The sequence below is a fragment of the Limanda limanda genome, chromosome 8, assembly GCF_963576545.1.
Source record: "Limanda limanda chromosome 8, fLimLim1.1, whole genome shotgun sequence".
NCBI lineage: Eukaryota > Metazoa > Chordata > Actinopteri > Pleuronectiformes > Pleuronectidae > Limanda > Limanda limanda.
In genome coordinates this window covers 10,776,743-10,804,470 of record NC_083643.1, presented here as the reverse complement: position 1 = coordinate 10,804,470, position 27,728 = coordinate 10,776,743, and the positions used below count along the sequence as shown (strand labels likewise).

Genomic DNA, 27,728 nt, shown 5'->3' with positions numbered 1-27,728 from the left:
GTAAACTATCCCATCTGTGCGCACTTAAATTATACTTGTCAAATCTTGCATTGACTGAATACTGGTTTGAATTGTTGCAGAGGCCTTTGATGATGAACATTATCCAAACCACTGCATTGTTTATTTGAATTCACAATACAACTGCTTATAGTCTTTTTTTTCTATCTGTTGGATTGATTGTTGTTCTCCTATAGTGACCTCTGTCACATTCTGTCCTACTGTGAGAATGACTGTTTTGTAGAGAATAGAAAATCTGAGATAGACAAAGGAATATGAGGAGAGAATATTAAATGAAGACATTGCTCTGTCCTCTGTGCTGCGTGAAAGTGGGTTAGTTCTGTATCCACCTGTATGGTCCAATGACTCCCTGTTGGATCTAGGAAATGACAGGTGCATTGTGTGACAGCACAAAGGAGAAACAAAGAGAGAACGATTCTGTCTTTCTCTATGTACTTTTTTCTTCCACAAGCCAGCATTGTTCAGATTCATTTAAAAAAGTGTTTTAGTATTCAAGGTGTAAGGAGCCTGCAGATATTACTACTCCCCTGCTTAGGCTTCTGTTGACCTGGTTAAAATGGTTAAAATGCACAACACGAATGTAATTAGACAGAGAGAAAGGAGACAAGGAAAGGAGGGATGAGTGGGGGCCTGGAAGGAAAGAATAAAAAAGTCAATGAGGCACACTTGATAAGTGTGTGTGTTCGTGTGAGCCTCTGTACATGTTTGTCTGCAGCTCTTATCAGTGGTAAAACAGCACAGGTTAATTCTGTTTATCAGGGTCCTGTGTGTGTGACACTTGCGTCCTTCAGACAAGGGTAGTGATGGTGGAACAATTTGTCAATGTGAGCTACAACACAGATGTTTACAGCAGAAGTCTGAGACGTTGCATGTTTAGCAGAGTAGCAGAAAGAGCGGCAACGTTTCAGCGTGACGTGTAGCTTGATGTGCTAAAAATGACAGCTGTGTTTGCAGCTATCGCCGGAGAGACCAGATTAACAGTTTATTCTCACATGTCTATGGATGAGTTAGCACTTGAAACACATAGAGACACTCAGTAGAGCACGTTCCCCCACCAAGGCCCAACAGTCCCCTTAAATTCAATCAAGATGCACTAAATAGATCCATATTAAAATGTTATAGATTCTTCCCTAAACCATATCACATCCTGACACCCATTGTTTTGGAAATCCACTCTGCTGTTTTTGTTCTTTTTAACAAATCAGCAGACAAGGATGAAAACAGAACCTATCGATCTATAACACATTGTTTTTAGATCAGTTGAACTTTGTAATAAAACAGTGCTGTGTGTAATCCACATACTTTAGCTTACATTAGCATTAACAGCTGTTTACTAATCTAATGGCAACGTTGCAAGGTCCCTCACTTCGCAAGAGCTGTCTCCAGCTGTGGAAAACAATGTTGCAATGTTTCTATCACTATTTGGTTTCCAGCTGAAGTTTGCATGCTAACGAGCCAAACATCTCGTTACTTCCCGATAGCAAGTCACTACAGCATCCAGTCTTCCCTGAGGAAACCTTGCTGCTCAGACAGCATATTAGAAACTCTTGTCTTGTAAATGCAGCGATGGCTGAACTCTGCAAGAGACCGTCACCACCACCCGCTCACAGCAAGAAAACATGTTCTACAGCAGAGATGGCTGACATATTACACCTTTAATGATCTGATGTACATAACTTAAACAGCCTTTAATTACAGTCGGTATGCTTTGTCGTGGGTGTGTGTGTGTATGTGTTTGTTTGTGGGTGGGTGGGTGTGGGATTGAGGTTATCTGTACCATCTGAGCTCTGCCTTTAGATGCTCCCGGTCTGGACAAAATAGGTGACAGTTGTGATGAATGAGCTGCATTTCATACTATTAGATTGCATCTGGTGTCACACATCGTGCACACACATACATACACACATATACTGTACGTTCACAAAACTGACACGCAACATTTCACTCACAATCTCCCAGAATTATCCAACATTTGACTGATTCTCTCTGTCCTCTTTTGAGGTAAGGACATTTTGATGATGCATGAGGATGAAGGTGTGTGAGAAAGCTGAGTGGCGGCTGTAAAAGACAGACTCTGAATATGCAGGAAGAGACCGTCACTCATCTACAACTCTCTCTGCAAATAACAGCTTTTATTTCATCTTCCTTTTGGCAACTAGTGTGAACAAAATGCCACATCCTTCCTCCCACGACTAGATGTAGAGTAAGTAACCTTCGATAACACAGTGAATACCAGCCAGCTCTTAACTCTCTTTTCCCCTTTAATAACACATCTCAGTCCTTTGACACACTTTTGATTCATCTACAATTTTACATGTTTTTTTTTATCTTTTTGAAAGGTGTGGCAGTCATTTCCATGAGTTTGCTTTCCATCAAAACGCCTTTCTACTTCTATTCGCCCATTTCTGGTCGGTGTGCAGTTGTTTTATTCGCCCAGGTTGTAAAATGTCAGAGCACATTAAAACAATTCACTGGACTTCTTTTGGCATCAGTGAAAGCCGGAGAATCCCTGCCTCATTAGAAGAAGGGGACAGTGACACTCTTACTGCATCTGCTGATTACAATGTTGGCATAACATCATTATCTCGGCAGTTTGCCAACACACCTACAAACCCAGTTGTGTTTGCCAAAAGGAAAAAGCCCTCTGCACAGGTGTTCCCAACTCCATTAATCTCCACCGGGATTAATGTTGAGGATTCCTCGCCTGAACTAAAAGAAAATATGATAAATAACAGATCAAAAAGCAGATGAAAATGAGACTGCAGGTGAAAGAAGAAGAACCCATTCTGTCCATTCCCAGAGGTCAAAGTTAAACGTTAACTTTGTATTTTGGAGCAGATTCCTAATTTCCTTCTGTTGAGTGACAGTGGACGCAGTCGTCAGGGCTTCAAGTTTTCCGCAGCTGACAGTCTGTCAGTCACTCACTGTCAGATGCACAGGCTAAAGTGGATCTGAGGATACCCGCCACTTCAAGTGTGCTCACTTACTTTGATCTCTTTTCCTTTTCAATCTTTACGTGTCTTTTTATCCCCACATATACAGGACATCTCAAGCAGTTTGATGTATTACCTTTATTGTAATACAGACTGTCCGAAGTGATAGGAAACACAGAAATATGGAACAGCAAGACTTATGGTTACATGCAGTGTGTCACATTACCAGCAGGACACTGCTCACTCTCACAGCTTCACCAAATCAAAGGTTACTGTGTATGAATCCATATGTACAGTACAGATAGATGAATAGGTAGGTCGATCAGTGGTTAGGTAGGTAGGTTTGTTTGTGTTTATTAGCAGTATTTGTTTGTCAACAGCATCATAAATACTATTGTTGCTATGAGTTAGGTCTCTGTTGAACCCCTTATCATCATCCGTATTAGTACTCGTGATAATAATGTATACAATTTATATTATAACAATCGAATACATTTTATTTGGAGGTTGAGGTGTGATGGCCTCAGATAGAAGAAAGGAACGGAAAACAATATATGTGAAACCTCTCTTGTGAGACGCACTTTATGTCCTGTGTTGTCTCAAATATGTCTTGATTTGTTTCACTTAGAACTTTTTAAAGCGTGTCCGTGTGACCTGAAAGGGTTGAGGGCTGTGTAGTCAGCAGATTGTTGTTTAGTGGAGGAGCAACGTGTGTTATTGTGATGGCGAGAGGGCATCAATCTCTATCTGCACTCCCTGAGGATAAATCCACCCACTTGCTGACAGGACACCGTGCACATGCACACAGATACACACACTATTAATTGTGTTAAAAGTCTAGTCTAGTACACTTTCCACTTCAAAAGAAACATTTTAAAGAAAAATTATTTTGCGATCCATGAGCTATTTCAAAATATAAAAAATACCTTGGAACAATTATGCTCTGGTAGGTTTTGACAAATGAAGCATGTTAATGATGATAACTTCTCTGTGGTAACTTAATTGTTCGCTGTGATAACTGAATTAGATTTCTGAGGACAGTTTAATACTACCATTGGCAGAAACACCAGTCACACATCTGACATTTTTGTGGACTGAAAGGATTTAAGAAAACGTGGAAGTAATTCAGAAAAATAAACTGTGTTCTTTCTTAATAACATTCAAAATAGTGCCATTTGAGAAGTTGCTTATTTCCTCTAACACTGCAAGAACCCCATACACCGGGAAATGGGGTTGACCTTCCTTCCAAGACACTGCACTGGCAATTTAATCCTTGGATGACGTGTGGTTAATTGCAAGAGAGCCTCTGATATGAAATTATGAGAATAATTCTGTCAAAAGTTGATGGTATCATGACTCACCATTCTGTGAGTGCAAGACACTTATGGAAATCAAAAACTGTGGTTTTTTGTTTTACAGCTCAAACATCTTTTCTCTTGAATGTTGAATTTCTCAAAATAATATCAAAATCATGTATATTTGGAAACATTAATGAATACAAATAAACCACATTAATGATCTATAACTTAAATACACACTAACTTAGTGTTAAGGCATTTAGTCATTTTTAACCTGTAAAGCCGTTTTCATGTTTGATGTGAGCATATAATTGGCATGAAGGTATGACGCAGACAACTGGAGGGTCGGATTAAACTAAAATGCTTTTCATTTGTTTTGCAGAGACTCGGGAAGACCGCACCAAGAGACTGTTCAGACACTACACTGTGGGATCCTACGACAACTTCACCTCATACAGGTACAGCTGCTTTCTCTGAGACACCTTGCCACTGCAGTGTGCAGGCCATGTGGATTAGTGCATACTGTACTGCACAAACAATGTAGGTCACATTACATTACCTTGAGAGGGGTGATGAAATGCATGTAAAAAGCAGTTTGAGTGCTTTGGAGCTGCTGCCACCTATAGACATCATGCAGCCACTGCACCCAGTTCTAACAGCAAAACGAAATTTCTATTGCATAGCTGTTTAACACTATGTTTTCTGTATGTGTCAGTATTTGTGCACTGTGCCCACACAGCCATAATACTGTGGAATTGGAACATGCACAGTTTTTTGCCTTTTATATCTTTATTTTTCTGCAAGGATTCTTATTGAATTCTTTCTCTGTCTCAAACTGAAATTTATTGAGTGCTCCCGCTCCTGTAAATCGTATTTGTTAGCTGAGAGTGGAAAAGCAAGTGAAGTGAGGTTTTTTTTCATAATGCAAATTTTCACTTTAATGACATGGTATGTCAGACAAGAGTGACGGAGCTACTCTGAGCGAACATTGTTTCCATCCACTTTCTCAGCTTTTTATGGAATGTCCAGGTTTTAGACAGATTAAATGTAATTTCATTCCCCAGAGCTCTGGGTTTTGTTCAGTCTGTGATTGCCAAAGGTAGGTATGTTATGTTCAGACCTGAAAATAAAATAATTGTGGCCTTCCAGAATTACCACAGCATTACTGCCACCACATTTTATCATAGCAAGATAGAGCTCTGGAATTTTAAGGGCCAGATGTAACATGAATGTCTGAGTAAATATAATTTGCACATGCTAGCATGAAACCCAGACACTGTAGGACAGTGAGTAAGTTACTTTCCACAATTTCTGAGATGGTATCTGAACTGCAGTCTGAGAAATATCAGAATCACAAAAGTCAAAGAACACAATTATTTCAGGGGAAATTCTTACATCATAGTTTCTCTTTATTGAGTCATGTAGGTGGATAGAGATTCTGAACGAGGACAGTGAGCGTATTGCATTAATCTGGCATTAGAGCAGAGATGAAAGTCTAGTGGATAAAAGGGTTTGGACAGAAACAAACCATCTTACTGATGCTCAACCAACACAGTTTTTCTGTGCATTACAATTTGTGCAGAAGTGGATAGATAGCTTTTTATGAAAACACACCTTTGGCCTCCCTCCTGCAGAAAGGTTTGTTACGGGTCTCCTGGCTCCAGCAGCAGGAGCTTTGTGTTCCCTTGGTAAGTCTGAAAGAGTGGTGTGTTACTGAGCTAATGGAGACTGCAGCCACCCACTGAGTTGCAACATGAACACTTGCCCTCCACACCTGCCTTTGTCGTAACAAGGAATGACGTTTAATGGAGAAAATCACAGAATACTACAAAACTCTTGTGATGGTGTTCCGGCTGTTAACTGAAAGCAGTCTTCTCAGGCCAAGTGTGTTGTGAAGACACGAGCAACATAACAGCCACAGCATTTTAAGTTATGAAAACTGGATTATAGTCACCTACACATGAAGGTTGAGATGTTCAGGTCACCCTAAAGATATTATATTTTACATTGAAAATGAAAATTGTCTTGAGCCTTTTTTCACATCCATTTGACTTTAACCCTTTCCTCAATCTACTCCTTTATCCATCATAAATATTAATTCAATCTACCAATATAGATTGTATATGAAGATTATTGACACTATCTAGAAATTAAGGCAAAATATACAAATGCTGCCATCTTGCACATTTAGAGTCGAATCAGTCTTAGCTATCAATCATTACATTTACCCAATTTTCATAGCATCAAAGTGAATAAAACCAAATTTACCATTAGAAACACACTTTTTTCTTACTGGTTACATTTACTACAAAACTCTTACATTTATATGTACTTAGACCTTTTAATTTGGTACATGTCCCATCCACTAACATGAAGGAGGTGGTGTTCATTACCTGTTTTGTAGCCAGCCACCAGGTGGCGATCAATATGCTTTGGCTTTATTTTTAGGGAGCCGTCCATCTTTATATACATCATTCTTCTCCTCACACAACCAGCCATCATGCTATTTTGAATGCTTTACTAACTCTGCTTTGGTTTTGGCTCCCAGACTTAACATCAAATAACAGCTTTCACCTCTCAACACTCAATCGGACAGTGATGAACTGCTCACCTTCTTTTGCCTCTGATTCCCTTCATCATTAGTCAGGGAATAATATTGCACAGAAGCCATCTCTGTCAGTTTCTTGAGCAGGAGCCCTTAACACCTCCTCAGCTGCATTCTCATCTGAAGGATCAGTTGGAGGATTGATTCACTCTTCTTCAATCACGAGGACTCCGTCTTTCGCCTGCTCGCTTTCTCTCACTCTTGTTTCCTGTCTCTATACCTCTCTCTGACTCTGTCTCACAATAACCTCTGGGAATCCTGAGCTGTGGTGTCTTGGCTTGGCTTTTAACTTGATTGGTTAACAGGAAAGGTGTGTGTGTGCGCTTCTATCTCCTCTAACTTGTCAACCCCCACGGACTGACCCTCTTTACTCTCCTGCTCTACCTCTCGCCCCTCACTCTCAGCTTGTGTGTGTGTGTGTTTGTGGAGATGGTGTTGGATTCATATCTGCTCTCCCTCTTTTCTCTCCTTCACAGTGACTATATCATAGAGGAGAAGAATGCTGTTTTGCCGAAAAAAGAAAATGAAGGATTCGGCTTTGTCTTGCGAGGAGCCAAAGGTGAGCTATACACACACATGCACAAACACACACCTCGAAAAAGTCACATTCACTATATCTACCTTTTTTCACCATTTGTCTCTTGAGTTTTGAACAAAAGTAGTTCATTGATCTGACTCACCGACTGTGAGTCTCTTGATTGTGACTGTGTGAGTCAACAACACGACCAGCTTTTGTCAACACTCTGCTTGTATACTTACAGTAGATGCACTCAGGCTTCTCTCTCTCTATTTCTGTGTGTGTGTGCTGTGTTTGTGTGTGTGGCGTCATCCTTGGCTGAGCTGTCAGCTAGCTGTCCCATCTGTTCCCCGCACATGGCGTTAGCTTTACGAGACACTCTCCTCCTTACTCTCCTCTCTCATTTCATCGTTCCTTTGTCTAACTTGTTTTTATTCCTCTCTGCTCTCCTCCACCTCCTTCATGTTCTTCCTTTCCATTATCCTCTCCAAAAATTGCTTTTACACCATCACTTTCTTACCTTCAGCATTTTTTTTTTTTGTGCAAAATAATCTCTCTACTCATCTCCATCGCCGCAATTTAATTTTACTCATGCACGTGCCAGCTCCCCTGCTCGGGATGGTTACCATGGCAGCCCCTTCTCAGGCACCTTGCCGGGAGTCTGTTACTGCTCCATCACTCACTGCCATGTATCCTGGCTCACACTATTCCCTTTTACTCACTCTATCTTTTACTCCCCACTAACCTTAAACACACACACATGCAGACACACACAAACACACACACGCAGACACACACATACACACACACACACACACACACACACACACACACACACACACACACACACACACACACACACACACACACACACACACACACACACACACACACACATACACTGCAGTGGTCCATTGAGCACTCTCATGTGTCAGTGATTTTGTTGGATTCGCTCCAGGATTGAATGGAGTTTGTAGTAGCGCGTTCATGAAGTGTGATTGTGCACTATTTGCGTGCATGTGTGTATTTTGTTAAAGCATGCATGAAGCTGTGGACATGGGCGCATTTTTTTCTGTGTCCCTCCATTAATCAATAATTGTTGATAAATGACTGTTCAGGTGCAGCAGGCCACAGTTGCACCTCTACTTCTAATGTTCCCGTTTAACACAACATATTAATCAATAAATTATTATTTGGTAAATATGAAAGGGAACTTTTGAGGAATAAATCATTACCTAGGAAATAAAAACTGAACACACTTAAACTTATAGCAAACATTTTTCAAATATTCTCTGCAGCATGCAATTCATTTTCTGTTTGTGATTGTTTGGTGGTCATTTAGTGAAGGAACAAAAATGACTCAGATGGAAGCAATCGATTTTAATTAAATGTTCCGGTTTGGGTTTCCCCCGTGTGTTTATTCTCAGCTGAGACGCCCATTGAAGAGTTCACTCCGACCCCAGCATTCCCTGCCCTGCAGTACCTGGAGTCTGTGGATGTGGAGGGAGTGGCCTGGAGGGCTGGTCTGAGGACAGGAGACTTCCTCATTGAGGTAATTAAGGACAGCTCTTCACTTGCTTTTTAATCTCATGGATGAAGTCACTGGTAAAGTCGATGAATGCAGAGGGGAACCTAACAAGTTTAGGAAGCTGCCGTCCTGTAATGCTGCTGATGTTGTGATGAGTTGTCCCTCCTGTGTCTCTGCAAAGAGGCACAGGATGTTTAATCGTGTGAAGCATCTCACCCTGACTGTCTAGACTTTGGTAACTATGGTGCTTTAATGTCAGCAGCTTTCCAGGAAACAAGGTTAGACTTGTGTCAGCGTGTCTCATTCTGTGTGTTTTCTCTCAGGTAAATGGGGTGAATGTAGTGAAGGTGGGCCACAAGCAGGTGGTGTCCTTGATCCGGCAAGGGGGCAACAGGCTGCTGATGAAGGTGGTGTCTGTCACACGCAAACCCGAGTCTGAGGAAGTCATTCGTAAGAAAGGTAAAGACCAGTGGGATGAACAAGCTTTTCTGTATCCTCCCTTTAGAAAAGGTCAATGCTAAATTCATATTCTCCAATGTTCATGTGACTTTAAAATGTAATAGATGTTATATTTTTCTATTTTTCAACTATTGGTTTTCCATCTCAAAAACACCCCCGATATTGTGGAATGTGACAAGCTGCTTCATGTGATAGTCATCTGTTTTTTTGACCATTATCAAACTCATTCATTAGTATGAACTATAATTAAAATCAAAAATGTTCTAGTAATTACACTCGGACTTAATTAAAGTTAGTTGATTTTAGCACTTCTCAGGATGTCTCCGATATTTGTTAATGGATTTTTTTATTGTTTCAATGGAGACAATTTATTTATGTATAAAATATGTATGCCTCAATTGTCAAGGTGATTTCGGCCACGTTCAACTCTGCTGTAAAATCATGTGGTTTCCATGTCAACCACGTCTCAGCTCACACACAGCCCTGCCACTCTGACCTCAGGACTCTGTGTGTGTGCGTGCGTGCGTGCGTGCGTGCGTGTGTTTACTGTGATACAAAGACTGATAAATGGGTTTGACCTAGTTTCAGAGGGACAGTACTGTATCAATTCAATCTTTAGGCCCTTACGGTATCTCTTAATCACTCTTTCTCCATCTTAAGCGATTTCTTTTCCACCTGACTATCTGTCCCTCACCTCTGCTGTCTTATAATCGTTTCTTAGTTTTATTATTTCTTGACATGGCTGATGCCAGAACATACATAATCTTAACTGAGGATCCACTTACTGGCTTTCTTTTTTAGCCTTGACCTGCAGCTCACATTCACCGTCCTCCTAGAACTGAAATCTGCTCTGTTGAAGCAAAGTAAAAGTTAAACATTTTTATTTAACACTTGACAGTCAGAAGAAACAATGACTATGTAAATATCTGATCAGCCAACAGCTGCTTAGCTTAACACACAGACGTCAAATAGGGAAACAGCTAGCATGGCTCATCTCTGAAGGTAGACTAATTAAAAATGTTATATATGTGCTTTGTAAAAACAGAATGTAAAAATGACAACAAATTGTTTATGGTGGTTAGGTGCCAGACATTTCTTGGCTCTGACTAGTTGCCAGGCAACCAGCAGACTCCAAGTCTCTAGTTGCTAGTTCCTACACAGAAATAGTTTTCCACATAAGCTCAGAAATCTAAACATGATCAAAAATCCAGTGAGCGGTGGTTCTGCGTACAGAAAGGTCGGGTTGATGAGAGAGATCCGAGGAGAACAGTCAGACTGCCAGGAGCTGACAGAGAAGCTAAAGTAACTCAGATAACCTTTCACAAGAGTGTTGAGCTGGAAAGCATCTCAGAAACATGTTGACTGTAAACTGGAGAAATGTAGCTTAGACGAATGAATCTGGATTTCTGCGGAGGCACACAGATGGTCCGGACAGAAATTGGCGTCAACAGTACGAATCTATGGACCCACCCTGCGTTGTGTCAACAGTCCAGGCTGGTGGTGGTGGTGCAGTGGGGAAAGTTTTTGTTTTCTTAGTTTGTATTGTGCATTGTTGCTGGGTATGTGCATCAATTTATTGATACAGGGATGCAAAATGTTCTTATCTTGTATTGGCTACTTCCAACATGATAATGCAGAATCTCACAGAGCAAAAGTCACCTTGAGTTCAGTGTACTTCAGTCAGTGGCTTCCTCAGACACCAGATATGAATCTAAAAACCTTTGGGATGTGGTGAGGTCGTGATTTCCAGTGTGAATGTGCAGCTAACACACTTGTAGAATTGATGCAATCTCAAGGAAAGCCCTACCATGAAGAGTTGAGGCTGTTTTTAGAGCAAAGGGAGGAACTAATATTAATATGGTGTTCCTAATAAAGCACTAAGTGCATACCCAAAGTGAAGATCTATATACAATTGTTTCAGTATATACAGGTGGTTGTGCAGTGTAACACCATTGTGGTGTATCCTTTTAAACTATAAGAAAACATGTTTGTTTAATTACATTTATTTCAAGTGGTTTAGCTCTAGTCGTCTATGCCAGTTCCTTTTTATCTTGTTGTCTTCCAAAGTCATTGTCTTTTTGCATCCATTGAAGCCTTTCTCTACTTGTGTCTAAGCTGCTGAGTCCTCAGACATTTGGTAGAATGACTGAGGCTGATTGAAAAGACAGCGATAATAAGATCCTTTCTTGTGACGGGCAGATTCAAGGGCTGAGACACACACAGTGCAACCACTGGAGACAAGATGGAGTGTGTTTAGTGTTTCAGAGCTGAGGGAGAAAGAGATTCTCCACTCGTGTCTCAAACTTGCTAAGCTGTGTTGAACACCCTCTCCCCCTGCACCGCTCGTCCAGTGGGACACACTCTGCATATTGTGCCGCACTTTCGCACAAATGCCCAGACGCATGCTCACACACTCTCACACACACCCAAGCAAACACACTCTCTGCACCATGTGAGCCCTCACTACTGCCACCGTTGCCATGGTGACTACACTGCATGTTTGAATTAAGCATTACTTTACAGCAAAAGCATCTCTCTCCCTCCCTCTCCCTCTCCCTCTCTCTCTCTCTCTCTCTCTCTCTCTCTCTCTCTCTCTCTCTCTCTCTCTCCATCCTCTTCCTCCTCCTCCATCTCCTCTACTCCCTGCTACTGTACCAGACTGTGCAGATTGGTGATGAATTGAAGATGTTTGATATGGACTGTACCCGGGATGGCGTATGTACACTAGATTTGCAGCTGCTGACAACTGCAGGATAGTGGGGCTCTAGCAAGGCGCTAGGGCATCTGTGGGATTTAGAGTTCTATCGCTTCACATTGGTGCATTGCTAGCTGGTCGAGCCTGGATAGAGCGAGCTGATCTAGTTTTTGTGTTGTCGGTTATTGATAAGAAAGTTATGTTTGTTAAAGCATGCACAGACTGCTGTTGCATGTGGCTTTATGATCATGTTCACCTGCATGGCACTACATTTGTACTGCGCACTGAACATACTTAAGTACTTGACTGCATTATTTTTTTATTCGGTTGATTACAGCGTTTACTGTGACCTAATTAAACCCTGTTACTGTAGTTTACACTTGCAACAAACATTTGGTGCTTTACTGCTGTGAGTGGGCTGAAATCAGCCCAGTTGCTTTGTGTGTATCGTAGGATTGGGAGGCTCCCATGAGCTTTGGGCTATAAAGTCTGCAGCTAATCAGTTTGTTTAGCTGTTGAATCTATAGTCATCTCTTCGTCTGTCAGCCCTCCTCATTATGATCTCCCTCAGGGAGTTTTCTCTGTGTATCTGCATGTGGTCCTACATATGGGGGGATATGCATGTGTGTGTATAAGCCAGTGTGTGAGTGTTTCTGTCTGATGCACACCTGCTAAATTCCAGACAGGCAGCATATTAAAAGTAAGATGGACGACTTTTTCCCTTTCCTTGCCTCACTCCTTTTTTGCACTCTGCCTACTGCAGTGGACAAATTCAGTTCTGTGTGTGAGTGGAAGATTCAGAAAGCCAGGGATGTTACAGAGAGGACTGAGCTGTACATGTACTGCCTCTGGGCTCCTCAGCAGAGAGGAATTCTTGCAGCACAAAGACTAAAAAACTGAAATACTTGGAGACAGACTGACAATTTAAAGGCGCTGGACCAACAGAGAACCAAACATGAAGAAGTTGAGCTCCAATCGTAGCCTGAACAAGGTCTTGACTAAGTGCGAAGCGTCGAGTTCATCTGAGTTCGATCAGATCAAAGCAGCCAAGACGGGTTGGGCCGGTCGTCTGGGATACGCCAAGAGAGCACTGAGCCGCAAAACCAAAGGATTTCCATCCCCCTCAACTTCATCCTCAACACCATGCCTTTTCTCCGCAGCTCCCCCACCACCCAAGAGAGCTCCTAGCACCACCCTGACACTGCGCTCCAAGTCCATGACCGCTGAGCTCGAGGAACTGGGTGAGTGCCAGAGAGCTGGCATCCAAACTCTGCAATCTCCTCCTCCTTTTCTGTCACAGTTCTGCTTTCCCTTTGTAATTAGCTTGGTGTGTCTCCTAACTTTTAGCATAGTCACTTCTTTTGGCTTGTTCTTGTCATTTTCCCTCCTCTGCTGACGCTATCTTTTTCCCACCAAGCTTCTGCTCGGAGGAGAAGAGGAGGTGAGTCTGAGGCAAGAAATTGTCACCCCTCTGATCGTCATAAAAATTCATCACTGCTGTTTCAATTTAAGCAGTGTTAGTCAGAACAGAAGAGCAGAACACTTGACACGTGGCCTCTTTTCCCACTTTCTGTCTTTTTTTCTCTGTGCCTTTTCCATCTCGTAGTACTCTCCTAGTGGTCATCAAGGACACACATTGAGATGAATGATATGTGGTACAATACCACAGAGCATGACATCACATTGTAGTGTATAGCTAGATTTAGTAGGCTTCTTTTTAATCACATTCCACTTTAATTATTTGTGTTACCCTGTCAGAAATGACAGCGCAATGCTTCTCTGTGCTTAATGTGTCGGTATTTAGTTCTGCCTTATTTCCTCCTCAATAGAGAGACTAGACGAGATGTTGGCATCCCAAGAGTCTATGTTACGTTCTCAGCCCTCAGAGGCAGATTACAGAGCAGCCACTGTCAAACAACGGCCTACCAGCAGGAGAATAACACCAGCAGAGATCAGTGTGAGTGCACCTACACACAGCAAACTGGCAGTCTGCATATTCCATTATGCTAATATACAAACACGACCTCAAAAGACCTGAGCCACATCACATGCAACACTGCACACATGTCTGCATGCACTACTGAGTATTCCAAACAGTTTTGGAAGCTTTTTTAAATAATTAAAATTGACTTTAATGACATGGCAAATTGTTTTTTGTGCCGCAGTCACTGTTTGAGAGACAGGGGATGACTCTACATGGAGGTCTTCACCCAGGCATGGAGAGAGGTCACATACCACTACCAAAGGGGATGTCCAGGACCAAGTCTTTTGGTAAAACTATCACCCATCCTGTACATATTCAAATAAGGTGAATGATAGTGTATCTTATGTACAGTATGCTCATAGGTAATACTTTCACATATAGAGAATATTAGATAAATTGCATCACTACACCCACATTGAAAAACATGTAGACAGCAGCACAACAGAGATTGAAGCTGTACTCCAATCAATCACCTTTAAAGTACCTATTGATATATAATAATTTTCCCTTGACAGATGTACAATTGTTGACAGTTGTAGTTACAAATATATGCTTAGACTGCATTAGATGTTCAGGATGGGCAAATCTCCATATTGAATATTCGCAGGAACAGATTTGCAGAGCAGATGTTCAAGCACAGTCTTCTTTGAAAGTAGATACACACATTCATTATTAATACTCTGTGTATTAAATGAATGTTCAACTAATTGTTAAATAAGACAAAATTAAGAATTACATTCTAAATAAGTTAAATAATACAAAATTAAGAATTACATGTTTATTATTTTGTATTTTATAGCTTGGTTTGAGACACATAATATAATTAACTCTGAGAATTAACAGATTAACCAATGGATACATTCCAGTATATTTTACATGGAGCTGTGGACCTGATGGGCTTGTGTGAAATGGTACTTTTCGTGAGCTTACACTCCCTCACCAGATGATCTTTGCTTTAAATCCCCTTCATCAGGTGCCACTGAGGAGGATCGACTGTCTGCCCTGGCAGGCGAGCACCGATTTCCCCGTAGTTCCTCTATGACAGACAGCCTCCGAGACCACTCGCAGCCCCATCCTATCCCGCCACCTCCACAGACAGCACCTCCCCCTCCTCCTTACTACCTAGACACTGGTCCTCCCCCAGCCTTTTGCCCCCCTCCTCCCCCATCTAGGACTCAAAGTCAGGGCCATGAGCCTGGAGGACGCTCCAGCTTCAAGCCCACCTCATTGGACCTGCCTTACGAGGCCGCTCAGCGGCAGGCCACACACTTAGAGAGACAGAAAAAAGCCCGCTCCATGATCATCCTCCAGGACTCTTCCCATCTGCCCGTAGAACCTACAGAAATCCCCAGACCCTCTGCTGCTACTCCACCTGAGCGCATCAAAAGGAAGGGTCGGGTTATTGACAACCCCTATGCTAATGTGGGTCAATTTAGTATTGGACTGTACACACCTACCAAGCCCCAGAGGAAGAAAAGTCCCCTGGTAAAACAACTACAGGTAAGTTGCATGTTTGGTATGATTTCCGATTTAAAGGTCAAGTGTGGAAGAGTTCGGTGAACGGGATCTATTGGCAGGAATTGAATATAAGATAATATGATGTTTTCATTAGTGTATAATCACCTAAATTGTAAGAATTGTTGTTTTCTTTACCCCAAAATTTGCCCTTTACATTTACATTGGGAGCTGGTCCTCTCTACGGCCCTCTTTTTCATGTTAGGAAAGGGAGGTCGAGGTGAGAGGTATTCAGCTGCAATATGCAACTTCACCACTAGATCTCACTAAATCCTATACACTGAACCTTTAATCTTGAGTACTAAGGATCTTTTGACCTTTACATGTCTGGTTAATTTTTTTTTGACTACTTCAGGTGGAAGATGCACAAGAAAAAGCTAGTTTGGCCTTAGCTGCTGCCCACTCCCGAGACAGCTCACCCTCAGGACGACACCAATATACCCATGGGCACACCCACACCAGCCGTGCAGACTACTACCAGCAGCAGCTGATGGCAGAGCGAGAACGTTTGCGTGCCCAGGGAGAGATGATGTTTCAGGGTAAGGGCCCCTTTGCTGCAGCAATCGCTGGAGCAGTAAAAGATCGTGAGCGCCGCCTAGAAGAACGGAGGAAATCTACAGTCTTCCTTTCTGTTGGTACCATGGAGGGGGCATCTTCCACCAGCTGCGATGCCCCCTCTCTGACTCAGTCTCACTCCATCGATGAGCGATTGCTCACCAGAGAGCTGGGTCACCTGCCTCCGCCTGCCTTGGCCCTGAGCCCCTCACCTACTGGGACCACTTTCATTCATCCGCTCACAGGAAAACCCCTGGACCCAAACTCACCACTTGCTCTTGCGCTGGCCGCAAGGGAGAGGGCACTGACCCAGTCCCCAACTAGCAGCCCAGAGCCTAGGACTAAACAGGAGCGGGTAGGCCAGGGCTTAATATTCATTGACGCTCAGACCAAAGAGTCTCCACATGAAGGGGCACCTACATCTCCCCCTTACTCTCCCAAAAACACCAAGGCAGCAGGTTATGGAGTTGGATCCTCCCCAGCATCCATTTTAGTTCACCAGCCCACTAAACAGTGGGCCCCATCACAGTCACCTGTATCGTTCCGGCAGGAGATGGAGGCCAGAGTAGAGGAGAGAAAGGAGGAGAAGAGACTAGAGGATAAAAAAAGTATGTTGATCAGTATTATGGATACATCGCAGCAGAAGACAGCAGGACTCATTATGGTTCATGCCACCAGTAATGGCCAGGCTGTTGGGGTAGGCTCAGAAATAGAACAGACCCCTGCCCCTGCCTCAATTGAGCCCAGCAAATCTCCAAGTCCACGGGCTAAATCTCCCAGTCCCACAGCCTCCCAGCCCAAGGTCCTGCCTCCAACTCAGCGTCCTGCAAGTCCTGCCCAAGAGAAGAATCTGGCTCAGGGAAGCTCTGAGGAGGATGTGGATCCGTACACAGTGACCCTGCCTCCTGTAATTTTGTCCTCAAGTGATGAGGAAACAAGAGAGGAGCTACGGAAGATTGGAGTTGTTCCTCCACCAGATGAGTTTGCTAATGGGCTACTGGCAAGGGCAAAGGAGACTCCAGTGTCCCCAGCTAAACCTGCCACCCCTCCCACAGCCCCTGCAATACCAACATCCCAATCTCCCTCTACCCCAACAACCCCAACTGTGACCCCCACCCAGCATCAGGCTCCCAAGCCCCCACCACCACCCAGTGCAGCAGCTGTCTCAGGGAAGACCTCTTACCCTCGGGAGCCCCCACCGGTGGGAGAGTCTGGCTCTGCAGCCGACTCAGGCGTGGAGGAGGCTGACACGCGCAGCTCAAGTGACAGAGAGCGAGACCACCATCTCGAGACCACCAGCACCGTCTCCACAGTTTCCAGCATGTCCACGTTGTCCTCAGAAAGCGGCGAGCCTGCCGACACTCACACCACACACACCTCCTATGCCGAAGGACAGACTTTTGTGCTCGACAAGCCGCCAGTGCCTCCTAAGCCTCGACTTAAGTCCCAGATAGGTGGCAGTAGAGGCCCTGTCACCTTCAGGGACCCTCTGCTAAAGCAGAGCTCTGACAGCGAGCTGCTGTCACAGCAACAGGCTGCTGCCTTGGCTGCTGCTGCGGCGGGAGGAGCTGGGCTCCCTTTTGGTGGTTCAGCCTCAGTGACTGGACTAGGTCCCACCAAGCCGCGCTACCTCTTTCAGCGGAGGTCCAAGCTATGGGGGGACCCAGTGGAGCCCCGTGGGCCAGGAGTGGGGCTAGGTATTGGGAGTTTGGGTAATCTTGGTGGGCTCGGACTGGGGCTGGGTGCAGATGAGGGAGCAAAACCATCTGTTATAGGGGAGCTCAGTTCACGACTCCAGCAGCTAAATAAAGACACTAGGTCACTAGGAGAGGAACCACTGGGCGCATCACTTGACCCAGGGAGAAGGTCACCTGTGGCAGGTTCCAGGTAAGAACAAATCAAGTCAAATCTTCTGCCAAACTGTGTTTAACACTGAGTGACAGAACAAATGGTTGCGTCTACTGAAATGAATAAATTAATTACTTTTTTGATGGCTTTTTACAATCAATAAAAGCATTTCAAGTGCCAAACCTCAGAGACAATGATTTTAAATTAATTTCAATTTGAATACTTGACACTTAGTTAAATGTTTTCATTACTTAATTCCAACTTGCAATACAAGTTTATTTGATGAAAGATTTCAAACACAGTGGCTTTCAACAATTGTTTAGAAACAAACAATACAGAATATATATTCTTTTTTGCCGGAAATTGTGTTTAATTTCTCTGGAAAGGAAAGTACCAGTAGGCCAAGTTAAAGCCTTTGGCTTAAAGATTTATTTAGGTGCATGATGCCACTTTAGTGGCATCATGTCACATTCAAGTCACATTTAAAATATGTGAATAATTATTGTGGGTCCATGCTGTGATAATCAGTGATAATTAGAGGGCACCACAGGGCTTTTCAGACAAATATCAATTCTCTTCCTTTTTGTTGACCATAAAATATGTTGCAACATGAATGATATAAAACACATGAAGAAAAGACTAACATGTTTACGCAGTGACACCAGGGTTATCTGAAGTAGGTTTTTTTGTCTGTTAACCGTACCTGAAAATACAATCAAGTTGTTTATATTTCTGCAGATGTGAGGACACCGAAGACAGTAAACCTTATGGTTATAGAAAATAGGGTAAACCAAAACCTCTTTAAATATATTTTTGTCCTAACCAGCCAACTAATCCCTTTGAAAGAGAACAACCCTTTTATAAGTTTTGTTTGATTGATTTTCTTATAAATATTATTTGTTACCTTGTTTGCACCACAAGAGTCTTTCAGAATCTTTCAAAAGAAAAATCAGCTAGGAGGAAAAGGTTGTAGTGCCAGAATTACTGATTTTAGTGATACGGTATACAGTAGTACTACAGTTGATGGCTCTGGTCCCAGATCTCATCTTCTTGTTTCCATAGATACAGGTTGGCCTCCTGTTAAATGACCTGTATTGTTAAGTACATACAGTAGATAGTAGTAGTCAGAATGTTTTCTGTGTGGGTGTGTAGTAGATAATCTGTTGGTGCAAACAAAGTAACAGGGTTTGAAGTCATGCACTTCCTTAAAGCTTCTCCTCATCTCACACACACCCTCACTGTTGGATTTTAACCTTTGACCCTGCTTGTAGCTTCCCTTACAGTTTTTCCTTGACCTTTTCCTAGAGTCCTTGTTCAAATAACACATAATACATCCTTATATCCACAGCTCTTTGTAGCTGTCACTGATATAGAAACTGTACTTTCCTTTTTTTATCACACTCCCCACATCCCACAGTAATGTCAGTGATAAGCTCAAAGATTTAAGGATGTATTAAAAGTATTTGAACACGACTAAACTATAATGGTGTGTCATGTTAAAACCATCCCTGCACAATCTTGGCTTTGTTAATGACAAGACGACCAGACAATGTCCCAGCCTTGTCAGTAGTGCTGAGGTGCCACACTGAGTAACTGTCAAATAAATGGAGTTTTCTGTTTTGATCTACTCTTTAGGATTTTTCTCAGGTGAACAATAACCTGCCTCAGCCCGGTTGTGTATTTATGGATTGGTGGGTGGATGGGGAGTATTAAACTGATGCTTGAGAATAAATATTTTTGTGGTTGTCCGTTGCAGTTTAATCAGCCATGAAATTGACATAAACTGATGTTAGTGTTAATGTTCTTTTTAGGAGAGATGTTGTGATTCATCTGTCTCAGTTTTAGCATGTGGCTATAAAAGAGCTCAGGAGTTTGTAAGAACTGTTCAGATGCAGTTCTGGTTTATTTGTGTTGCTTTGTACTCATCTCTGAATAATGTGTGGGAAGTTTTGCGTTCACTTGACTTCACTGCTGATCAAGATGAAGCTCAAAGAGACAGATAGACAAGCTAAGATTGAGAAAAGTGCAGGTGGAGCTTTTGTCTGGAACTTCACACTCGTTTTTGTTTCAATCCATCTGTCCACAAAATTACTTACATAGTTGTGTCAGACATATTATTTTCTAGGACTGATCAAAGAGAGCTACAAATTAATGGCCTTTCCTGAAATGTCCATATTTTCCCTGTTGACCTCCACATGAGAAGACAGATGCAACTTCTTGATGCTTTTTAACATCTGATTGGCAATATTTACCGTCAGTGCCTCTGTAAATGCATCAGTGTTATTTATTCAGAGCACTGGTTCTTTAAAAACAAGAACAAACATATGAGCTTTAACTTTTCATTGTTAACGACTTAGAAGTTACCAACGTTCCCAATGCATTGCTTCGATTACCACAAATAAAACATGTACTGTAGCCATTATGTGACTCACTCATTGATTTGTACCACAACACCATCATGATCCCTGGATGGAGAAGGTGACCATGATATTAAATACAACATATCATGTAACACAGTTCTGACTGGACTCTTTCCAGAGATGGTGCAATCAAAATCATCCCCGCCATCTTCATTCTGACAGTTGATTGCCCTCGGCTGTGACTCAGATGAACATGCACACCATTATTTCTCTCACTCTCTCTCTATCACTGCATTTTTGTCTGCTCACCTCCACTTCATCCGAGCACTCCTAATTGTAACGTTCCTCCATCACCTACTCCACGCACGTCATACCCCATTTAAACCCCTTCAGAAACATCATACGCTGCTGTATTTTGTCGCTTGTATCCACCTTGTTCACATGCTGTGTTTCATAGCTTTGGGTGGTTTAGAAACCTGTGGTTTTTGTTTTATTTCAGTTTTGCTCTTTGGTTTTCTGTTCTTCTCTGTTTATGTAATTTGCATAACTTTGTTTTTGTTTTTCGGTGATTGTTTTGAGGATGGCCATGGTTCCCTGACTGTTTATTATTTGATACTGTAGGTTACTTAAATCACGCTAAAACAAAACAGAATACGTTGTATTACTTTATGAGCCATATGTATAGACACATACATATAAGGCAGCATATATAAAAGTCAATTCATAATTAGCACTTTGCAGTTCTTTAAGCCTACGTCATTTCAAAATCAACCACAAAGGTCAAGGGACATGTACCCTCCTTTTTTTTCCATTTTTGTTTGTTTGTTTATGTGTTTGTTTTCTTTGTGCAGTGTTTGATATGTGAATAGTTTGCGCATTTCTCTCTCATGTTGCCCAGTGGTCAGACCTGCCTGTGCTGAGGCCTACTCTGCTGTCTTTGTCATGTTGCAGCAACACCACCACACACACATTTAAGTATACACTTCTCACTGCCACACTCACACAGTCCCGCCTGTGCACATACACAAGACTTGTCACAGACAGCAGAGTCGGTTGAAGTCTGGTTGGAAGGCTGCGTCTCATGGAGTGATGCTAACATTCTCTCCCATTGCTCTCTCTCTGCTCACCTTGCATGCTCCGCCCTGCTGCTCTGATCTGATTGGTCTAGAACTGACTGTGCGCCCAGGAGGGCAGGACGACTGTGTAAGTGCGCATGGAGCTCATCTCATATCCGTCCGCTCCCTTGTTGTTTGATCATTTTTTCCAGCCTGTGCTCTGCCTACCTTTGTTCCATTACACTCTTTAGTTCAAAGCTCACCCATGTCAAAAGTTTCAAACACAGCAGAGGGAAATCCTGCGCCAACACCTGAACATGAAACACTTACTAACATGCATGAATAAAACGGACACCATTGCACCAACTCTTTAGGCCTCCCCTTTATGTGTCTCCCTGCCTGCATCAAGCTAATCAAAAAATTTTAAATTTCTAAACCTCTAATGCATTACGCTTCTCCTCCTTCTCCTTTCCTCCATAGTATGTAGTAATAGTATACAGTATCCATAGTACTCTTTTACTTCTCTTGTTTTTGAAAAGAGGGTTAGAAACTATAGATAAACCAGCATTTGTTGCGTCAGAGAGCAGAGTGGCTGTTGCTGCAGTATCAGTTTATATTAGTTCAGCCCTTCCTCTACATGCTGCAGGTGCTAATGAGATTTGTCAATGAGATTCTCTAAATGTAAACCCATGTATTGAAGTGAGTGTCAGCTGCACGGCCAAGGTAAATAAGCAATAATGTAATTGAATTAATCTTTGGAAAAGATTCTTCTCTGTGTGCCTCCACGTGTCCTTTAGTAGCAGCAGTTGAGTGTGTGAACTGTATATGTGTGTGCATGTGTTACTGTATTTGTATCACATTAAATAATAATTTAGAGTAATTAATAGAAATCACGTCAGGCAGTGTTCCGTAACAGGCTGTAGGTTCCATTCAATTCATTACAGGACTGAGGATTGTGAAACACAAATTAATTCTCAAATGTTGTTTATTTTCTTGTATAGTTCATGTGTAACTTGAAATCATGATGTGAGTCCAAAGTGATTTTTCATGACTAAGGTGTAAAAAGATTTGTTTCCCGAGCTTTAGATATTCTCATAATGTTACTACCAGTGAATCTATCTTCCTGCTTTGATGTTGCTTTGATGTGAAACTAGCTTGGTCTTTCTAACAGTCAGTAACCTTTATCCTACAATAACTGATACGCACTGACGTTGCTAAAGCTCTATCTTCTTTTCTTCTACCCTATTTTCATTTTCATCACTTTCATCTCCGTGGTTTTCCTGAATCCCTCTCTCTGTCTCTGTCTCCCGCCAGACTTTTCAGCAGCCTAGGCGAGCTCCACACCATTTCTCAACGAAGTTATGGCACCACATTCACCATCCGCCCTGGTGGCCGTTACCCCGTCACCCGACGCACCCTCAGCCCAGGTTCAGGCTCGCCTGATCGGGGCGACCCTCTTGGAAGATTTTCAGGCTACGGCCTGCCCCCCTCACCAACAACACCACCGCAAACCATCCTCAAATCATCCAGCCTCAGCCTGCCCCAGGAGCCTAAAGAGGTCCGCTTTGTCATGAGGAGCTCCAGCGCCCGTGCCCGCTCTCGCTCCCCTTCCCCGTCTCCCTCCCATTCACCAATGCTGGGGTCCCCACTTTTAGCCCTGCGGCCCTTCCACCAAAAACCCCTCCACCTCTGGAACAAGTACGACGTCGGAGACTGGCTGGATAGCATCAACCTGGGTGAGCACAGAGCAGGGTTTCAGGAACACGAGATCGAAGGCTCTCATCTTCCAGCTCTGACAAAGGACGACTTTGCAGAACTGGGAGTGACACGAGTAGGACATCGCATGAACATTGAACGAGCACTGAAACTGCTGCTGGAGAGCTGACCCCTGCCTGGGGACAGAGCAACAGTTGGAGAGGAAGATTCGGATTGAACTGGGAAGATACAGAGCTAATGAAAAGACAGAAAAGAGAACAAATAATTACCGCTCCTCTTTTACTCTGGCTGCTTTTATTTTCTGCATCACTAATGTTTACTTATGGTCCTTAGTGACACTTTTCCTCCCCATCCTGCATAAATACCCTGCACCTGGCACTGCACTGAAGACGAGGAGTCAACACTCTACTCGGCCCTTTCTATCTGCCCAACTCCTCGCCCGCAGCCAATCAGATCAGTCTTCGAAATGGGCTGTGGTGTTTCTTTGCCGAGCAGAATAACATGAGCTCCAATTTAGCATTTGATTTGTGAAAGCTTCAAATGGTCCCTGACTAACACCCACGCGTTCTCTGTCCCTGTTCCCTCCTCTCCTTCTCTACCTCTATCCCGCCATCCACCAGGCCTCGGAAGGCCTTCGCAGTTTGAGTAAAGGAGGAGGAGGAAGAGATTTTGTTCCAAACACAGAGCTCAGTTGCCTTTCAAATAATTTCTACAGAGATCAACAGTGATGAACACGGGACTAAGGACGTAGTGTTGACACAGCTCTGACGAGGTGTGTCGTCTCTATAACCTGTTGTTTTTAAACCGAAGACTTTCGAGCCCAGAGGTGGAGCTCCACCAAGTGAACCACGGGAGAAAACCCCTCCGCCTTGGTATCCAGACTGTGCTATCTATTATATTTGGAGAATGTTTAACCAACACTCGTGGCTTTTTTCATAATCAATTTCTTGGTTTTTCCAAAGGGAATATTATATATAGGTATTATATAATATGATATATATGTATCTAAATATAGCTTTCAGAAGAAAAGACAATGTTGCAAAGAGGAAATGTAATAAATTAATCTTCGCCTGTTTTTGGTTTTTAGTATAGAGGGCAAAGAGAAATCTTTAAATTTATTCCACCAATAGTTTACTCATTTCTACCAATTATATACATATATATAAATATATATATTTGAAAGAAAAAAGTATATAGATATGGAAATGAATTTTTTTGTCATAGGTATACAATTTTCCTTATGGTCACCCTATCTTGAACCGTAGCATGACGAGTTGCATCATGGTCTTGAACAGAGAGTTTGTCGTTTGTTTTTATTTTTCTTACAGTCTTCCTTCATACTAAAGGGCATCCCGTAATGTGAGGCTGAGGCCGCAGGTGACACCCATCCCCCCCGCCTCGTCTTCTACAGAGCTCACCAGCGTCTCGGATTTATCCAACTGATTAGACGGGGGGGGGTCTTCATCTTATGCCTGTTAATCACTCAGGGATGGAAGTTTGGGGCACTAGCATGGAGAGGTTGTTGGCTGTTTTATCATCATTTCAAATTCTTACCTGCAAGGACATTTTAATACCACAGCATTGTGAAAAACGTTAGACGGCTAGTGAAGAAATTTCCATCCCTGCGACCCCTGAGGCTGCTTCTCAGACTGAGCTGCACGAGGTCTGAAAGCAGGTCAGGAAAAGGCAACATTGGGGGTTTTCTCATCAACTGCAGAGAGGAAATGACCGCGGCCGAACGGCAAAAATCTTTTAAAGATTTCATTTTCCTAGATAAGGGAACCAGTTAAGTGTGTGAACATGAATAAATTAAGCTTAAATGTATTATTTCCCTTAAAATCTAACCAACAGAAACTTGCCACACAAGGGCTTAAATGACCTGGACGCTGGATATGTGTCTGTGGCTCACCAGGCCCTGGGGATGGGAACACTTCTGTAAGGTCTTAAAGAAAATTCAGTATTTTTACAACCTGGCAATGTCTTGCTACATCGCTGCTTCTCTGTATCTCTGCAATTTACTTAGTGAGTAAAATATTATCATTAACAGCAGCAGCCAGAACTTTTAACATAAGACCCAGGTTGTAAATGCAAAAAGAAAAGAAAAAATGGAACAAAAACTGAATTTTCCTTTAACAATATAAAATCTATAATTGTACTAGAGTAGCTTCTGCTGGCAGTGAGAAACAGTGAGTTTTATTCACGACAACAACAAAGCATTTTGTCCATTTTCTTTATTACCACAAAACAACCTCCATACAGCAGCAGGACGCCACGGCAACCCTTCCTGGTGGTGAGTTGTGTACATTTATCTTTTCTCTTCTTTTGAACAGTTTTTAAAAGCAGGTGGTGAATATTACGTGGTATCTGGGTTGTAGGAATAGCACTCACTGCCTCACTGTGACCTCACTGATTATTTTAATTTCTGACTCCAGTGTTTCGTCCTCAAACTCATTTGGACTTTTTTTTTTGTTAAGGGTTGTTTGATTATTATTTTTTTGTGTGTTGATTTGTTACCCTCAGACACTGGGGGTCGATTTTGTAGCGTGTGAAACATGATACTTAAATTTCTTCACTCATTTGAACTCTAGAGTGACAGACAAAGAAAAAACTGATATCCTGTCCATTCTAAACATACTTACACTTGTAAAAATGAAAAACTACAAATGTTTCTCTTTTTTTTTTTTAAAGATCACAAGCAATGTATATACGATAGATTTCATATAAATTTTTGAAAAACAAAAAGTATATAGATCTATATATGAATGTTTGGCATATATGCATAGTTAATCACCTGTGGAAAAGGTGAGCAGATTTTATTCTTTCTATGAACTCTTGAACTTTTGAACTCTGAACTATGAACTAGGGGATGATTTGCACAAAACAAGGTGACAAGGTGCTAACATTAAAAGCCACCCCATCGTTCAACTGATGCATGCATCTGGATTCCCTGAATCTGTGTGTGTGTGCGGTCGCTCCTCCTCAGCGTGTTTACAGCTGTGTGTATGTGTGCAGATGCATGTCCATTTTGTGTGTGTGTGTGAGAGTGTCGATGATGAAACACATATGACAGTGAGAGAGTGTGTGGTTGATTACTAGGGTTTACATCACTGAAGTTAGTCCACTATAGCCTTACTGTGATACGATCAGAGATTCCTGGCAGTGGCTGTGTCACACAAACACGCACACAGACAATAGGTGCACACATATACAGAACAATGCACACACTCACCTTTGACTCCAGGTCGAACATAAATGTTTTCTTGTTTTGTTCTGAGCGGCATCTTCAGACGTGGACTGTCCTGCCCCAGAGGAAGGGAGAGGCAGAGAGAGGGAGCGCGATCACCCTGGGGATACTGAATGAAACCATTAACATTTTCTACTGTAACTCACCTTGGAAGTGTGTAGCTGAAGCCTGCGCACAGTCACTGTTTTGTACGCCCATTCCCAGATGGCATTTGCGCTCCTTACCCTCCACTCTGTCTGGCAGAACTCCTTTTTCCTTTTTCAGACATTGGGTTTCTGAGTTTTTTTGGGTTATGCTATATGAGGTGACCCAGTGAGGAGGAAACGACACAAAGAAAAAAAATGTGCCAAAAAATAAACTTTTAACTGTACATTTGTCTTTGCTTTAGGACTATCTTAGTTACAGCATTCTTGAGCTGTTAGACTCAATAATATGGTGCCATCTCCTGGAAATCTTGAGAACTACAGACATTTGTGAGATCCTTCAGTATTTCCGACAGGTGGAAATACAGTCATTGTTATTCTTTTGTGAAGATGCAGGATATATGTATATATGATATATTTATATATACACATGTATCCTGCGTTTATCTTACCTGTGAGCTTTGCAACAACATGGTTTATATTTAACATTTGAGACAAAGTATCACAACTGCTTGATTTTACTGTGATGATGAAGGTTATTATCTGGCTTGGCTTACTGTTCCCCTATAAATACAAAGAGATGACGTGTGCAGTCTGGACTCGCACAGGCTGATGTGCTGAGGAGCAACAATGCTGTAGTGAATACCTGGTTGGGTTGTTGTGTAAGTTTACCAAATTCCCAGATGCAAAATGAGCAGCGTGTAAAAGACTTACACGTCATTAGGTCAAATAAGTGCAGCGAGGGGTTTATCTTTGTCTTATTTTCTAATCAACAAAGCACAATCTACAAAGTGTAGGGGGAGCAGTTTTTAAAAACCCACTGGGCTCCGGTCACTCACCGGAAACCAGTGATCTTATCATGAAAGGGGTTTTTTCTTTCATTGTTGGTTTTCTCCTTGTTTGCACTGTGAAGTTTAGAATGGTGGACGTATCGCTGCAACACCTCAGCCTTGTCTCACAGGGGTCACGTCCCCTTCTCGGCATCTGACGAGCGGGAAAATCCTCAAACTACTCTCCAAGCGAGTGATGCATACAGCGTTACTGATACGATTTTAATATGCGAAAAACCCAAGTTGAACCGAGAGCACGCAAGAAGCTACCTAGTAATACTCCAAGAAAGGGTGACAGTGAAGTCTGAGGCAAGATCTGAGATGTTGCCCAGGATATCTCCACCACAGAGATATATGTTTGTTATATTATGTAATAAATTTATAATTAAAACATGACCTGCGTCAAATTCTTGTCCCTGCTAATT

At 42.4% G+C, this 27,728-nt stretch overlaps 1 protein-coding gene across 3 annotated transcripts in view; it reads left to right on the top strand.

Moving 5' to 3' along the window:
- shank3a (SH3 and multiple ankyrin repeat domains 3a) overlaps positions 1-27,699 on the top strand; it is a 128,824-nt gene extending 101,125 nt beyond the window's left edge. The window contains exons 14-25 of one of the 3 annotated variants that reach the window (XM_061076115.1): positions 4,632-4,707; positions 7,331-7,413; positions 8,799-8,923; positions 9,223-9,358; positions 13,214-13,294; positions 13,883-14,010; positions 14,219-14,324; positions 15,011-15,537; positions 15,908-17,994; positions 18,694-18,740; positions 21,484-21,518; positions 22,685-22,706. In XM_061076115.1, the coding sequence (XP_060932098.1) occupies positions 4,632-4,707; positions 7,331-7,413; positions 8,799-8,923; positions 9,223-9,358; positions 13,214-13,294; positions 13,883-14,010; positions 14,219-14,324; positions 15,011-15,537; positions 15,908-17,994; positions 18,694-18,739 (3,395 nt within the window). In that variant the 3' untranslated portion in view covers position 18,740; positions 21,484-21,518; positions 22,685-22,706. Of the gene's footprint in view, positions 1-4,631; positions 4,708-7,330; positions 7,414-8,798; positions 8,924-9,222; positions 9,359-13,213; positions 13,295-13,882; positions 14,011-14,218; positions 14,325-15,010; positions 15,538-15,907; positions 17,995-18,693; positions 18,741-21,483; positions 21,519-22,684 lie in introns of all 3 variants that reach the window. The other 2 variants (XM_061076114.1, XM_061076117.1) reach the window with 2 other exon arrangements.
- The last annotated feature ends 29 nt before the right edge of the window (positions 27,700-27,728 follow it).